At 37.6% G+C, this 17,635-nt stretch overlaps 1 protein-coding gene across 8 annotated transcripts in view; it reads left to right on the top strand.

Moving 5' to 3' along the window:
* LOC112570928 (calpain-B-like) overlaps positions 1-17,635 on the top strand; it is a 50,258-nt gene that overhangs the window by 25,977 nt on the left and 6,646 nt on the right. For 4 of the 8 annotated variants that reach the window (XM_025249651.1, XM_025249652.1, XM_025249658.1 and 1 more), the window contains exons 6-14: positions 28-128; positions 382-459; positions 1,740-1,909; positions 2,278-2,441; positions 4,474-4,685; positions 6,434-6,470; positions 7,280-7,330; positions 13,117-13,161; positions 16,403-16,538. In XM_025249651.1, the coding sequence (XP_025105436.1) occupies positions 28-128; positions 382-459; positions 1,740-1,909; positions 2,278-2,441; positions 4,474-4,685; positions 6,434-6,470; positions 7,280-7,330; positions 13,117-13,161; positions 16,403-16,538 (994 nt within the window). Of the gene's footprint in view, positions 1-27; positions 129-381; positions 460-1,739; positions 1,910-2,277; positions 2,442-4,473; positions 4,686-6,433; positions 6,471-7,279; positions 7,331-8,366; positions 8,397-13,116; positions 13,162-16,402; positions 16,539-17,635 lie in introns of all 8 variants that reach the window. The other 4 variants (XM_025249653.1, XM_025249654.1, XM_025249656.1 and 1 more) reach the window with 4 other exon arrangements.

Here is a 17,635-nt window from a genome sequence, read left to right on the forward strand (position 1 = left end):
AAATTTAACAGAATCTAAATTTTTCAGATGGATATCAAGACTCCGCGATTTGAAGGGCAAATTCCAATGGTGAGGGTTCGAAACCCTTGGGGCAATGAGTGCGAGTGGAAAGGTGCCTGGAGTGACAAGTAAGTGCTGAACATCTGAGCTCAGTGTTTTGTTAGACCATCATACACACAATGCAGAGACAAATTTAGGAGTTCTTTAGAGCTCATCTAACTGGCTCTATTGTGTAAAATATTCTGGTGACAGTGGTAGTGGTGTTGATGGTATGGCAATGATATTACTCTATTTTGAATAATGGGTTTCGTCTATTTTGTTTTCCTTGATATTTTTTATTTTTCCTCATAATCCCATCAACTTTTGCCTTTGTTTTCTCAGGTCCAGAGAGTGGAGCTTGATTACTGAGGATGAGAAGGCTGAACTCGGCCTCACTTTTAGTGATGATGGTGAATTTTGGTCAGTGTGCTAGTTGCAGTAATAGTTTTTCAGACTGCTTACTATCCTGCCTACACATTTCAAAATCATGCTTATATGCTTGCTTATCACAATTTGTGTTTCCAGCAGCTGCAGCAAAAATAAAACTATGCATTGCAATAGGAACTGAGGAGTTACAGTCCTTAAAAGATTAGTAATCATAAATAAGCAGTTAAAAATGAATATCAAGATTTAATTTTATAAGCCCATCCATGTTGTAACTCAACCGTGTTCAGTAGATTCCACCTATTTCATGGAACCTTCAACTTGGTATAACGCACAACTGGAAATCTCTATGACAAGAACAAAGCAGTACATGTGCACAGGCACTAAAGAATGTACCAATCAAATCATTGATTAATGTAGTGGATGGCATAGGCTCTTAACAGAAGAAGCCATAATAAGCTATCAAAAGCGAAATTCTTTTGTGCTTCAAAGTGTGTGAATGTTGCTTACCTCATTACAGTTGAGCAAGAATATGAAGCAAAACTTTAAAGGACTACTGCTGTAATTTTGTTGCCTTTAAAAAAAATCCTGTATAACTAGACCTAGAAGAAGTCTTGAAACATGAATACAGTAAAACCTCCATATTAAGACTTGCTAAAATCCACCAAAATCAAGTTGTAACTTAAAGGGGTCATAGTAGAGAGATCAACCCGTCTTCTTTTATTTCATGAACCATGACTATAGACACCTATGAATTGAAGTTCATTTATTTCAATGTTGAAATAATGCTCTGCAAAACTATATTATAATGATTATTAATATTTGCATTTTCACTTTCACTTGGTCATGCATATTCTGCCAACATTAGGCTGTACTAAAGATTTATAGGGGAACTAACTGCAGGTAAGAGCAATCAATAAATAAGGACCATGGCAAGCAAAGACACTCTCTCTAGAGGGGATCGTAATCGGGAAAATAAAGAGGTTTTACTATATACTGTAAAGAATATGTTATGTACACTTTCCTCTGAGTTTCGGTTAAATGTTGCCATCGAGTGTTTTGTCTTAATTATGGAACGTTATCCCTGATTAAAATCTTGCATGAATATTGTTGTAGATATGACTTTTTTATAAAGAGCTCCTGTTCATTCTATAAGAACTGAAGTTTTGATAAGAACAGACATGCCGAGTATAACTATGTGGCAAGCTTTTTAGCTTTTTATTTTTCAAACTGTAAAAGGTCACATACAGGTTGATCTTTATAAAGAGAATTGAATTGGTGTCTGAAATCTTACATGAATATTACTGTCATTTTAGGATGTCCTTCAAAGACTTCACAGAAAACTTCCAGAAGCTGGAGATCTGCAACATTGGCCCTGATTCTCTGAATGAAGAGATGCTGACAAATAAGAAGCGCTGGGAGGCACACAAAGAGAATGGTGCCTGGACACGAAGGGTTAACGCTGGTGGTTGTCGCAACTATCTGGGTAAGATACAGATGCCTGTTTTGTGACATTTGAAATCATTGAGAAAAAAATCCAGAGTTAAGTATAGATAAATTCATGCTTATTGTTAAAATGATGAGGTAGTTTTATTTACTTTAGAATCAGCAGAATTGAGACAATAGATATTGCAGACACAGTAGAAGGTAGTTTTCTTCATATGGGAACCACAGTGTTAATTGGGATAACGCTATGACTTAGTTTTGTGCTTTTTGAAAGTTATTAAACTGTCATTAAATTCAAGTACTTAATTTTTGCAAATTATCAAATCAATTATGAATTTTGATCACAGCTTCTTGATGTAGGAAGTAATCACATACACAATGTACATGAATATCATATTCTTTTTGTAGATACCTTCTGGACCAACCCTCAGTATCGCATAACTCTGACTGACCCTGATGATGATGATGATGATGACCTGTGCACAACAATTGTGGCCTTGCTGCAGAAAGACCGACGCAAGAAACGAAAGGAGGGTTTGGATTTGCTGACCATTGGCTACGTCATATACAAGGTGAAGGCAACATCATTCAGATCTCAAAACCAGCTATTTTTGCATTTGACTGCAATTCAGGGATGACTGCAAAGACAAAAATGCTATAGACAGATGGCAGATGAGTGGATGCTGAAGAGAGAGAAAAAAACTTATGTTTAGGATTAAAGCTTTCCTGTCTCCCCTCCTCCCAAAACTTTTCCTACAAAAATGAAGGGCCCCATCCTCTAAAGCAGACCTGGGCAAACGCCGGCCCGCGGGCCGGATCCGGCCCGCCTCCTGTCTCTGACCGGCCCGCCCGCTGGCCCCCCCGCCAGTATATATACTATATATACAGTATTGGGTAAAACTGAGTTAACTATATTAGTCCGGCCCTCTAGAACCATCCCAGTTTCTCATGCGACCCCTTGGGAAAATTAATTGCCCACCCCTGCTCTAAAGGGAACAATGTGATGGTGATTATAATCAGAACTGGATGTCCATGAGTCAGCATTAATGGTTATGAAGGCCCATTACCCCATGTCCCATAATGTGGCCTGGTCTGTATAGTGATCTCAGAAGTCAGTGTGCTTGGGGACATTCAAGTTTTAATAGACTTAGTTTCAGTCGTCACTGGTCACCCTTTAGGATTTCATGTACTTATTCCTTGACTGGTACCAGTTGATGAAGCTATGCTGGTTCGTTGGTGCTGGTTGTCAGCTAAAACAACTGGTTGTCAGGGAAAACAGCTGGATTAATGCAGCAAATGACAAGGTTTTCCACTTAGGCCTCTGTTATGGCACCAGTAAGCAGGTTGCGCATGAAACAATCATTCCACTCATTTTTTTTCTGCAGGTTCTTTGTTCTTTCTTTGTCCTCTTTGACAGTGACCCTCCCTTTAAGGTAACCTGCAAGACGGTTTGAGACATAGTGTTGTGCTAGGTAGCTTGGCCAAGTCAAGCAAGCTTATGATGCTTGACTTTTGCAAGAAGGGTGTTCCACAAGGGTGATGACCATACTGTCAGTAGTTTTATGCTCCTTGTATGAGATCCAGAACAGCTTCCTCAGCCAGTTGTGCTGGAATGCTTAGATTCTCTGGTTCAAAGCAGCATTCATGTCTTTTTTTCAACATCCAGGGTTTCGTTTATTTTGTGAACCTGATGGTGTTGCTGTGCCAGATTTTGTCCAGCCTGGCCATTGATGCTGTTCTGTTGCAGTCTGATAAAGGCATCTGTCGTGGAGTTGCTGTCCTTGGAAAGAGTGGCCCTCAAGTACTTAAAGCTAGTCGCCTTTTCAAGTTGTGCTGTTTTGCCTTTGCCATTTACTATGACTTTTCTTTTGTCAGTGCTGATCTCCACTCCATATGTATCTGTTGGTAAGGTCATGCAGGTCACTGTTGGTGCCTGCCATCAGACGTCATCTACAGCTCTGAGGTCACATGCAGGCCTCCCATCAGTGGAGATGGAAGTGTGATATTCCAGAAAGGTTTTTTGCATGATATTCTCCATAAAAAATTAAGAAAAGTGTTGAGCAACATTAGCAATAGGAAACACGCTTGAGGGACACCCACTGCTGTGCGAAAGAAACCTCCCATTAGGTTATCATAGTCTAACAGGGTAGATGGGGTTGCTTTCCCCAATACTACTTTATACAATGTTCCATACTACTATAATAGGATGTTTGCATTTGTCTTCAGCAGGAAGGTCATTGCATTAGTCTATCAATTTAGCACATCGGTACTTTCTGTAAGAAGATGGCCACCAGTGCGCTTTGATGGTCACAGAGATATTGGGATGTTGTGACATGTATCAATGGTGTAACTTGCAGACATTTCATGTTTCAGTGGTGTAACATGCAGATATTCCATGTATCAATGAATGTTCCTTTTCACAGCTTTATCATTTGGAATAGATGGAATCAATTAACTAATGAACTAATGATGAATTCATGACTCCCAACAGCCCTTGGTATCTTTAAGGTGTTGCTTCTGAAACTCATATTCTTCTTGCCACTAAGAAATCGGTCATCCAAACTTCTTTCCTAATGCGTCAGTTTTCTTGACATTTGTGTTCAGCTGGATGACCCCAACCGAGGCCCCCTTGACGTTAAGTTCTTCAAATACAATGCATCTGTTGCCAAGTCCCCGACCTTTATCAACATGCGAGAGGTATGTGGCCGCCACCAACTGGCACCAGGTACCTACGCCATTGTTCCATCCACCTTTGAGCCCCAGCAGGAAGGTGAATTCCTGATCAGAATGTTCACTGAAAAAGCCAATCAGTCTGGGTATGTAAGAGACTTGCTCTGTTCTCATGAAAACAAGAAAACTAAAAACAAGTTCACCCTCTTTGTTGCTATTTCTTTTACATAAAAATATGAGGGTTGCCCTAAAACTGGTGCCTCCTACATTATTCTGTTAGTTCATGATGTCAGAAGTGATATTGATGGTATGGCAGTTGAGTTTGAACCTTCCCACCGATGTCCATTAAATATTGTTGCCGTGCAACACATGGCAGCAGAAGGACAATCTGATAAATATATTCATCTGACAATGAAGTGCATATGAAGCAAAGGTGTACTGTCGAATTCCTCCATGCAAACCCAATTGCACCCATTGACATTAGCTGAATGTTAAGGAGAGTGAACAGTGGATTTATCACAAAGAGACAGTGGTTGGTGAGTTTCAGCAGTGGTGATGACAGTGTGAGAGGCAAGCCATGTTCTAGATGACCAGGCACATCTGTCACACCGTGACATGAAGGATGTCTCCACATCTTAGCTCATCCATGCACCGCAACAAATTACAACCAGGATGCAGCATACAGAGCTGCTCAGTTCCAGTGCAATGAAAATGATAGTGACTCTGAAATATCACAAAGTTTTGTCTAGGTGGCTCCCATAAATGCCCCAAAAGCAACAGAATGAACATCAAATCCAAGTTTGTCTGGACCTGTTGAATGAGGCTGAAGCTGATGGTTTCCTGCATTGCATTGTCACCAGTGACAAGATGCAGTGTTGCCACCACAAACTGGAGTCAAAATGACAGCAGTACATGGATTGGAAGCATTTATTCCCCATCAAAGAAGAAAATTCAAGATGCTGCCCTCAGCAGGTAAAGTGATGTTTTGCAATAAAAAAGGATGATCTTTCTGAAGTTCTTGGATAATCAACTCTAACCATTACATTGCGATGCTGACTAAGGTGAAGGCCAGAGAAGAAGACCACCTTTCTCTTGCAACATGATAACGCCAGGTCCCAGACCAGTCTGAATGCCATGGAGCACATTGCCAGTCTTGGCCGAACTGTCCTGCCACACCCACCATACAGTCCAGATGGTGCCTTCTATTTCTCCACCAATTTTGACCGATGAAGGATGGACTACAAGGGCAGTATTTGCCATTATGGCTGGTGTGAAACAACAGGCCACCTTTGGTACAGAATTTTACAAGTGTGGCTTGCAGACTTTAGTGTATCATGGACAACAATGCATTGCCAATGATGGTGACTATGTTGAAAGAGTTTTTACAGCTATCAAAATGTGTTGTTATTGTGCTCTTTGTATCTGTTGTAGTTTTCACTGAAATAAGTAGGAGGCATTAGTTTTGAAGCGACCTTTTATATGTGCTTATGTACATGTGCATGCATAAAAACTGCCACTGCAATAGCATTTGTTAAGAAATATTTGATGAACTGAATGGAAATTTTGTCAGTACTTCACTAGTCTGACTAAGTTTTACTAGGAAATGGCTAACAAAATATTTTACTGTTTAAAAATCAGTGTAGTGAGTTGCAAAAGGTTTAACAGCACCTGAAATCTTGAGAGCTCACTTTCTAAGAAAGTAACATTGCTGCATCACCTTTAAAGAGTCTAGTTAATTTTAGGTCATAATTTATTTGGTACACTTTATTTTAAGCATAGTACATAAATTTGTAGTTGAAAAAAAAATTTTGACCTTGCAGAATATTTGCAAAATTGTGCTGTACTTCATTTAAGTTCTTTTATCTTATTTCTTTTTCTCTGTTTTTCTTTACAGAGAAATTGATGAGCAGACAGCGTATGTAGATGATGGGGTAAGAACATATATTTTGTTAGCATTATATTTTTAGATGCTGCTTATGCTTTAATAACTCTCAATGATTGTTGTTTGTTTTGTTTGTTGGTTTGTTCGGGGTTTTCTACTGGGACACAGCAGAACAATATGCAGCACTTACTGCTTAAAGTGGGCACATAAAAGCATCCTACACAGTCACTTTCTAACAGACATTTGACAGATTAAATCATGACCTTGCTCCCGCTTCCCTGTATAACTAGCACATACATATAACAGTTAACCATATAACACAACCGCACAGACATAACAGCTATGAAAAAGTATGCACACAGCTTTATTTTGTATTTGCAGTTTATAGTCTTGCTCTGTGCCCTCAGTGTAAAGCCTCATATACTTGTTATTCTAACATTTTTTAAGCAGAAGTTTCACTGCAGTGTTTTGCACACCTTTGGTGTTGACACCAGGTTAGTCTGGTGCCACTGTCTGACACGCCTCCTGAGTTATGTTTACACGTCCTTTGTACTCATCCCTGAGCTTCTGCCTTGTCTCCAAAATGGCTTCTTTTGCTAGTAAAATAGATCTTTCTTGCTTTTAATTCCAAATAGGTTTTTTTCATCCTTGTATTGACTATCTACATGACAGTCACCTTATTTAATTCTGTATCATGTTAGTCTAGTTGAATCATTTAGTTTTTTAAATCAGATTTCTATATAATGTATCACTATGGCATACATTATTCACTTATTTCTGTGCTTTACCAAGTATTTTGCATCACATTCTCCAAGCTCACTTGATTGACCTTTTTGCATTTAATCATGTGATTGTTAGCGAAGACGCCCTGGTGTACCCAGTCAGCCTGGTCGCCCCTTAGCACCAGCAGTAAGTTCTTGGAATGTCAACAGCATGGAGTGTCATATTGTCATTGGACTTTTCAATAACTTTTTCAATAACTTCATTCTAATATGTGCAAATCTTGACTTTTCTCCTTTGGGTAAAGCAATCATCACTATCACCAGTCATTATATGAATAACCACACTTCAACAGCTGTATATAAATCAGCTGTTAATAATGACATTTGTTGGCATGCTTCAGCCATTGGATGTTATTTTAGCATGGAAAGCTTATGAAATCTTTAAAAGAAAGGTCATGGGTCTGGCACATTGTAAACTAGAAAATATCATCTATGTTCTTTATAGATGAAAACTTCTGTGGCTTCTTCCTTCTTTCTTGTCTGAGGGGAGGGGGAGGGTACTCTAATTCACAAGCATGATCTCAGTAATGTTTTTTTAATGATAGTATATCTGTTTCATCCTCAGTTTCTTGCATAAATATATGTGGAATAAATGTTTTGATTCTAACACATGTGATTTAACATTTATATATGTGTGTGTGAATATAGTTTCTCTCTCTCAGATGATAGTGATATTTCGACCAGTGCAGAATGTACTCAAAGAGACTGCAATTGTTGAATTCACAGGCATTTATTTATAAATCATACTTTCATATAGTATCCAATTCTATGTACATTTAGTATGTGAAGTCTATGATTATTTTGTGTAAACGTTTTGAAGTAGGGCCATTGTTACAAAGTTTAAATGCATGAATTTCTGAAACTCCAGTTATTTTAATTGTTTTAATTCTGTACTTATTGAAGCTCACAACATCTAACTTTTCAAAATATTTATAAATTTGTATAGCACCTTTCATTTTATATTTAAAGGAATTAGCAAGTTTGATTTTTCAAGTTTGTCCTGATTTTCATTTTTCAAAACATTTTCATTTTCTCCCTATTGCTCTTTTAAAAAAAAAAAATTCATGGAACAGTTATCATTGTGTTTGAACTGATTACACCATTCTGGTGATCTATGCTATTTTATGTGAAAGTAGATTTCAACGATTGTATTTTAATTGTAGGTGAGTAGAGGTTTGCTGGCAGCACCTAGAGTAAGTGGCCACTGTTTGCCAGCAGTGTGGGTTTATGCTCATGTTTGGTTGGTTCTGCAGTTTTCTCTTGAGTGGAACCTAGCAATTCAGAATGATTTAACGGCATGAAAGTTATGACTAGAATTGGTTTGAAACTGAGAAAGGCTGGTTCAGATGCTTACTAATAAGTGTATGAAGGATGAAGATGGGCTACACAGACTATGAGAGTTCCTCTAACACCAAGCATGTCTACTGGTTCTGAATTCATAAGATTTTTCTGTTATAAAACCACAGGAAACCATAAAATTTGAGGAACCTCACAAAACACCTTGAAAAACAACCTGACAGTTTGAGACATTTTCAAGAATGTTTTTACTTTCTAAGTTGTTGCTTCTGCTTTATGATTAATAAATACCTAAAGTGGTAAATAAGGCATCCGCTAGAGACTACCGTTCTGTTTTTGCACCTCAGCATGCTGCCCTGTATGCCATTCATACCAAGGAGCAAAAACCATTATTAGTTTGTCACTTACAGGCTGCCAGAGTAGATATTCAACAGGTAGAACCTCTCCTGCCACCTCCTCCTTGGACTATTCCTGTTCCTGAGACTCGTCTTGATCTCACAACTTTTAAAGTAGGTGACACCATTGATCTTATATTTTCTCAATGCCTCCAGGAAATCCTTTCAGACTATCCAGGCTTCTGCTCTGTCTTTACGGATGGATTCAAAGTCCCTTCCGGTGGATCTGTCACTGCGGTAGCAGTTCCGTCCAGCCAGCCGCAGCAGGTACCTTCAGCTCGTCTTGTGGATGGCTGTTCCATCTTCTCTGCAGAACTCCATTCTATCTTGCTAACTTTGCAGCACATTCACAAATCTTTGGAGCAGAACTTAACTCAGACTCACTATCTACTCTTCAAGCTCTCCTCTCCCGTTGTTTTGACCACTCCTTTGTGGTCCAGATCCATACTATTTATTTGGCTCCCGGTGGCGCAACGGTTAGCGCTGTTAGCGCCTGTCACCAATACAGTGAAGGTTGGCTGCCCAGAGTTCATTTCTCGTCTCGGGCACGCTGTTCTTTCTCTGCACGTGGCATCTGTTTACAGGGCTGCCTGCCTGCCGTAATATAGCCTCAGTTGCTGACAAAAAAAAACCACCAAATCCCCCCCCCCCTCTCCCTTGCAGCAAAGACATTGTTTTCATCTGGGCTCCAGGCCATATTAGTATCCCAGGTAATATTTGACCAAACCAGGCCGCCAAAGCTGCTTGCCAGTCTCCTGGTAAATTACAATCACTGGTGTCATCGGGATGCAAGTCTATCCTCACAGTCTATGTTTACTCCCTGGGGCAAGTTACATGCCATCCTTCCCTGTCTTTCTGATCGCCCACCTGGCCATTCTGCATGGTGGGAGGTGGTGGTATTGGCCAGACCGGATCAGACACACCTATGCCACTCATTCTTACCAGTCTTCCCATGGTGTCTGGGACATTTTACTGTGTTACATATTTTACTTACCTATCATGGACTCCATCGAGCTTGCCAGCAGATTTGTACGCATAGTGCATTGTATTTTTGTTCAAGAGTACTCCAGCAGCAGCCGTTTTTTTTTTTTTCGTTTTTGAAGACAGCAGGGCTCTGTTTTAAGATTTAAGGATTTTTAATCTGATCCACATCATGGCCTGTTTGGAGGTTGCAGCACCTCACCTTTTTTTTAACAAAATACCACCATTTAAATAGTTGCTGATTCCTTTTTGCTGGCTGTGTTTAATGTTTTGCTTTTATATTACTTGTGTTGAGTGTTATTATAACACTCTATACATTACCTGGGGTTATTTTGTTTTGATTTTAATATTGACATTACTTTCTCTCTCCCAAGTATCCTTAGTCGCTGGCACGATGTCAAACTCAACTAATATTAGAACCCTCCATTTTGTCTGCCAGTATCAAGTTCAGACATGTTGTACCAGGACAGTTTCTGGTCCTTTAATTCTCTCTCTGCTGACCTTTGCCATATTTCTTTTGGCCAACTCGTTTCCTCTTGCCATCAGTTGTCTAATGTAGGGCTACTTTGGGTGGTGCTTCTGGTTTCATTCTGTACACATGCCCTAGCCATTTCCATATTTTTTGGATTATGCTTGTCATATTTGTGCAGCTGGCTCTTGTAAGGATTTCTAATTAGTACTTGTGTTAGACCAAAATATCTTGAAGGTTTTCCTCAGATATTTGGTTTGAGAGGTCAATAGAGTAAGACCAAAAAGACATTGCTTCTGAAGATTCTTTCCTTGGAGCTTTTGGACTTCCAAACTTCTTTTAGCATGGCAAAGGCTTGATTTGCTTTGATGAGTTTGTTCTTCACATCCTTTCCTGTATCTCCATCTGTTGTTACTAGGCTGCCAAGGTATGTAAATTCTTGGACTTTCTCTGCTTCTTTGTCATCAATTGTGATGAATTCTGTTGACTTGGCATTCTGTCTCATTTCTTTTGTTTTTGCCTGTGTTTACTTCATCCTATTTTTGAGACAGTTTTGGCCAGATTGTTGATCTTTTTCTGTGCATCATTGTGTTGGCTGGATAACTTAACAATGTCATCAGCATAATCTAAGTCTTCCAGCACAGATATAAGTGTCCAATGGATTCCTCTTTTCTTGTTTTCTGTTGTTTGTTTCTCTCTACACCCTAAGATCCACATCTTCAGCGCAAAGGTAAAGTCAGTCCTTCTATATGGATCTGGGACATGGCGAGTGACAAACACCATCACCAACAAGATTCAGACATTCGTCTACGCCACATCCTCAACATCAGATGGACAGAGAAGATCTCCAATACAGATTGGTCACACACTGCGAAAGCTGGCCGAAAATTTAATAAGACAAGCTCTGGGCTGGAACCCACAGGGGAGTTGGGAGACCCAGACAGACATAGAGGAGATCGGTCCACAGCAAAGTGGAGGCACCTGGCATGACATGGTCCCAACTGGAAAGGGACGCTCAGAACTGGATCCGATGGCGGGGTGTGGTTGCGGCCCTATGCTCCACTGAGTGAATAGGAAGAAGAAGTTGTTTGTTTCATAAGGCTGTCCATGGCCAGTATAGAAAGGAATGGTGAGAAAATTCATTCCTGTGTGAGGCTAGTGGTGATGTTGAAGTTGTCCATTAGCTTGCTGTTGCTACAAACAACCTGGAAGTGAAAGCCTATGTATAGTGCTTTTATAACATTTACTACTTTCTGTGGTATTGCATACTTTTCCATAATGACTCACGGTTTATGCTGTCAATGCTTTCTCAAAGTATATGAACACTGCAAAGAGGCATAGAGAATGCTGTTGGTATAGTTCTAAGGGTCATTGAGACATGCAAGCCCCCCTGATGATGGCAAGGTGGTGGTCCAACAGAGGGAGCATTAATATTTAGCTAAAGGAAGATATCTAAATGATAAATATATTTTGATAGTAACTTTTATTCAGATCATAAGATGACCTGATCAGACATTAATCTCACAGCTAATTAAGGGTTTATTGTCCATTACATTAAGATGGTAAGAAATGTTGTCATATAGACACATTTATATATGGACAGTGGAGTATCCTTATGCAGTTCCTTCCACAATTATGTCTCATTTGTTTATCTAGTAAGTTTATGTAAATTCATCTTGTCTTGTGAAGTCTACCTCTTGTGCCAGCTGTCATAAACATCTTTATTGTTCTTTGTTTCATTTGTGTTTCCCTTTCTCTTTTCTTATGGCAGAATTAAAACCAGAGTGTGCTTTCTTTGCTTCAGAAGCATTGCTTAATACAGCTTAACAATTTTCTTTACGGATCACTTGTAACATTTGATTTTGGAGTATCTTTTTTTAAATAAAAATGTAACCCAACAAAGTTTCTAACCACATTATTAGTATGAAGGACTGGTGAGGTTGTTCTAAAGTGGCTTGTAACGTGCATTTACTGGCTTCAGTAAAATTTGCTTTATTAAGCTATTAAAGTAATGAGAATTGTCTTTGAAAAAAATGTTATGAATATTTGATGGATTAGAAACATTTTACAGTTTGGATATTCTGCAAAAGTAAGCTGTTTTTTGTTTAATTTTCCTTAGTAATTTTGTATGTGTGGCAATACATTCATCAAAACAGACACATGTATACAGTTTCTCTTTGCCTTCTTTCTTCACTCTTTTCATCTGTCCATGCTAGTTTAAAATTATCAAGGTAATTTTCAGCTTAAAATCTTGCATTATAGTCACCATTTTAGCAGCCTTCATTATTTTTCAAATTAATTTCTAGGTTCTTTATTATAACCTATTATAACAGATTTTTTCCACTTTTTTTTGAGTATATCATTCTTGTTATGTCATGAACATTTTATGTCTTTGTGTCTTATCGGTTTATTTCATTGCTTTAGTGTCTTTGCATGATGTCATAAAGCCATCATAGGTTTTAAAAAGTGAAACGGAAAATTGACATCAAACATGAAGCAAAATTAATTTAAAGCAAGTAACCAGGAAATGCCTTAAAGGAATTACCTGGGAAACGTTAACAAAAAAACTTGAAGGCAGAGGATGTCAGCCTGTGTCATTTTATTTAAATTACTTAGTAAAAAGGAACAGTGAAGGCATTGAGCCATGTATTTGCATGTTTGTTGTGATTGTGTGAATGTTAACAAAAACACCTACTTTGGGTGTACATGTTAAGAATTGTGACAACTAGCCACTGTCTGCAATGCATGGCTGTCTACCACCTTTTCTCACAGGGTCCAAGCAAACCACTGCCAGATACAGAAAAGCCAAAGGTCGAGGTAGTCAATGCATACTGGGTTTTAACACTCTTCTGCTGTGCTTTCAAAAACCTTCTTGCACAAATGCTTTTTTTTTTCCTAAGCTTAAAATTCTCCCTGTTTGACTTGAAAATGCTATGCTGCTTCATGATTTGTTTCACTAGCATTATCTGGGTTTATTGTTTGGGACACCTTTTTCTAAGGAATTCTTAGAATAAAGTATCTGTTTATGTTGAAATAAATGTAGACTAATAAATATGGACATTGGCAAATCATAATCACCACAGTTTACTGCTGTTTATTGACAAATTTATGTTTCTGACACAGCAGGAAAAAAAATGCTCTGGATATTGCCACTCTCATTGTCGGTACACATCAATTTACAGATTTCTTTTATGATACTGCGATTGATGAAGACAGGAGTACAGCCAGAATTAAGAAACCCTTATCATGAACTTGTAAAATACTAATGAAACATAAACTGCTCAGATAATTATACAGATTTCAATGCCATATTTGTTTACTGTTATACATAAAAATATTTTTTCTCTCATCAAAGGATTAAATAGTGTTTAGGAACTTCTTTTGTGGGTTCTCTTTCTCATAATATATTTTTATGCATGTTGAGGGCAGTATTTCTTTTCTTGCTCAGTGAGCAAACTGAACAGTAATATTCTCTTCCATTCTTTCATTTAGAGGCTTAAGTTGGAAAGATCAGTAGAAATGAAACCAGGTGGTGTAATAAAACACTTACTATGGGGTAGGAGGTGTGTAGATTTGCTGTAGTTGACTCCCCTGTACAGACCAATTGTTACTAGTAAGAAGATGTGATGGTATTTGTGGGATTGTAAAGCCTGCATGAAACATGATAGAAGTGTGTGCACAAAGCAATTAGGATTTCTTTGTTCCTCAGGGGCTGGCAGGTGATTTTTAGTTTTGCATTTTTGGGGATTTTGGACAAGTGAATAAATGTACTTCTGGGTGAGCATGTTATTAGTAAGACACAATTGCTTGAGTTTATTTTAAACCCATCTGAAGTGAAAGTTTCCTATAAAACAAACCAAGGGGCACTTACTCTAGTGTAGTAGCACCGTTGGGTGATTCCTAACATCTTTTTCTGTGGATAATCTTAAATATATGTGATGTTTATGTATGTTTCTAATCATTATTAACTAAATATGCACAAAGAGGTTGAGAAACAGGTAGTGCACATGAGAGAGTGTGTGTGTGCATGTATTGTGTGCATTTGTGCATCTATTAAAAGAAACCATTGTTTTGTCTGAACCTCTCAAAAATAGTATCATAATTGTTGACATGCTTTGTTGAAATGTGATTCTAACAGCACTTGATAAGTCCTGTATTTCTTTGTGTGCCTTTAGTCCACACTCTACATACCCTGTCTATAAAATACAGTGTGGCTTTCTGTGCCTTTGGAAATAATTGCATACTGTAGGAGTGTAGGCTTTTAAAGGATATACATAACACATTTCTGTTAAAGAAGATTTCCCAGCAAAAATCTCACTCTTCTTAATGTTTGTCAAAGGCCTGTTGATCTGTTATGGTATTTAAAGATAACTTCTTTTTTTCTAATCATACTTTTTCCCATCATTTGCTGTGATGCTTTTTGTTCTTCAGCTGTATCAACAGCTTTCGTGCTCTGATGTTTCATTACACACTGCCATAGCATCTTGGACTGTCGCACATCTTGATCCATATATTTTCACGCACATTCATCCAAATTGTGATCTGCCCCACTACTACTGCATTACTACTTATTGCTTGATCATAAGTCTTCTGATGCTCTTCTATTTTATTGGTCGCTGTTGCAAAATTATTATCTCAAGCAAATTACAGCTAGGAGCAAGGCAATCTGCTGTAGAATGTGTGCACTGTAGCATTACATAGTAATCACAAGTGTTTTTGTTTATATAATGTTTAATAATAATAGATGTTTCATGATGACTATTTTTGTGTGAACTTAACTCTTGCTTCTTTTCAATCATAGAAAGCCTTTTGTTTTTGTTAAACTCAAATTGTAAGGCAAAGTACTCACAGCTTAACTGAGCAAAAATATTCTTTGTATTTTATCTTTTATTAATATTTACCAGAAACATTTAGGACTTCTTTTGTTTGTTATTATTACTCATTTGTACGTATGTTTCATTAGAGGAAGAGGAGATTACATTAGAGTACATGTTGTGGATGTCAGATTTACGTCTGAATATAAAGTTCTATTAGCAAGGGAAGCAACATACACATTCCTGCAAGCACATCAGGACCATTTCCTTGAATGTCCATTCACGAAAGGATTAGAGCAGTTGTACTGGACAACTTCTTCATGCTGAAGCATTCTTACCACACTTTCTTCTTATGGTGTGTCTTCAAAAGACTTGAACAGACTAATCATAATAAACATAAAATGAAACTGAAAGTTACTGACATAGCAATGGAATTTTTATAGTCTTTGCTAGTTTTTCCCAAAAACATGTGATTTTTGCATGCAAGTTTTACTTTTTTGGAAACACTGACACAGATTAACACAAGCCCTAACTTCAGATTTGACTGTAGGCTGGAGCACCCACACACATGAGGCCTTGCCCTTACAGCAGCATTGTGCAAATTGAGATCTTGCTTGCTTTCAAAAAGAGAAATGTGATGTTTAAAGGCTTGTCATCAGGTTTTAAGAATTAGTATCTTGTGATTAAGTAAGTCCATTAATTTGTAAATAAATGTGTAATTTCTAAAGAAAGTGCATTGCTTGCTTTCTTTCATCTACAGACATCTCAGATTATAAATGGACAAAGGGTTTGAAATGAAACCATAGATAGACAAGGTTGGCCTGGTAGTAGGAGTCCTTGCTGCTGTCTGTATTGTATGTTGACTTTAACACCTGGGTGCAGAGGTCCCAGTAAAGACAACTATTCCAATCATCATGTATAGAGATAGTCATGTACACAGCATTCTTGACTAGTTGTGTGGATTCTTGGATCTGCAGTATTCACACTACTTCCATGTCATTTTGCATGCTACAGTGAGAGTAGAAATGAAACTGAAATTGGTTTGAAATTAATGAGCTGTTTTGCTAACTTGTTTTGACCTACAGCTATCTTTACATGAATTAGATAGCTTGCATTATATGTCTACAGATTTCTTTGTTTTGAGAGTAGTTTGTATTGTGGATTGTATTAATAAAAATAAAGTTCAACAATATTATCATTCTGCTGTTTTGATAACATGTGAAATCCATGAGCTTGTTTTTTAGGAGAGGCCAGCACCAACAGCAGAGGAGAAATTTCAAGAAAAGGAGCTGAAGGAAAGATTCAAGCGCATTGCTGGAGAAGACATGGAGATTGATCCATATGAACTGAAGGACATTCTTAATGTTGTCTTCACAAAAGGTATGTTACAATTTTTAAAGTTAGGGACTTCTTTTTAATAATTTCAACACAGGAGTTTGGCCTTATTTGCTTATGTAATTAAGAAGATGAGGCAGCTTTAATTAATCTATGAACATAGCTTAACTTATAAAGTGCAATATTTGTAATTTTGTTTTAAAACTGCATTTGCAATAACATATCTAATATTACCTTAAATCAGGACACAATGCTTTTTAACCTGTTAAATTTTCCATTAATACTTTGTAGCTGGGGAAGAAAATGTGAAAAGTTTGTTATTATTTACAAGTGACTGATCTGTTAACCTGAAGCATGACTGTTTGTTTGCACTGAATTTTGTTTCAAGAATTGGCCTTGATCTAATAAATGCAAACAAATAGTCATTCGAGGTGGCCAAGTACAGTATTTATGATGAGTCTTCCTCAGTGCTAAGATTAAGATGTTTAGAACATGATCATGAACAACGTGCAGTTGACATCAGACTGTAATGTGGGGTGCCAAAGACTGCATGCTTTCTTATTTAAGACATCAGTCTCTGTAGATGGACAAATAATGTACTTATGCACACACACAATTCTGAAAGGAAGGGCATGAGGCAGAAAGGGACTTCCTAAAGCTGTTACTACACTGAACGATCAAACAATAATCACTGTTGGATAACATGATATTTCATTCAGATTTATGTTACTTTTTATGTTTATTTATTTTGTTTCTTTTTACTCTTTTCATACGCTTTTTTTGCACCATGTTGTTTTACTATTAAAACTAAAAATTCTTGATAACAGGAGTGTACTATATGCATATCAGAACTGGAAGTTTAAGTGACAATGCATAAACACTGTGTTGTTTTGGGTATTTTTATATTATATTCTCTGCAGCTCACGAGAAAGACTAGAAAAAGCTTGTCTTACATCTTGTTCAGTGGGATTTTGATTATTTCTGATACTGTAGATATTGTCAAAAGTCCATTTCTTGGTAATTCTTCTATGTTTTATCTTTTTCTTTTATCTTCTTTCTTTTATGTGCTGTTTTGTTTTGCGTAGTCTAAATGTTTGTCTACAAAAGGCACTCATATGGTTCACAATTTATTTTGGACCATA

This window comes from Pomacea canaliculata, linkage group LG8 (assembly GCF_003073045.1).
Source record: "Pomacea canaliculata isolate SZHN2017 linkage group LG8, ASM307304v1, whole genome shotgun sequence".
NCBI lineage: Eukaryota > Metazoa > Mollusca > Gastropoda > Architaenioglossa > Ampullariidae > Pomacea > Pomacea canaliculata.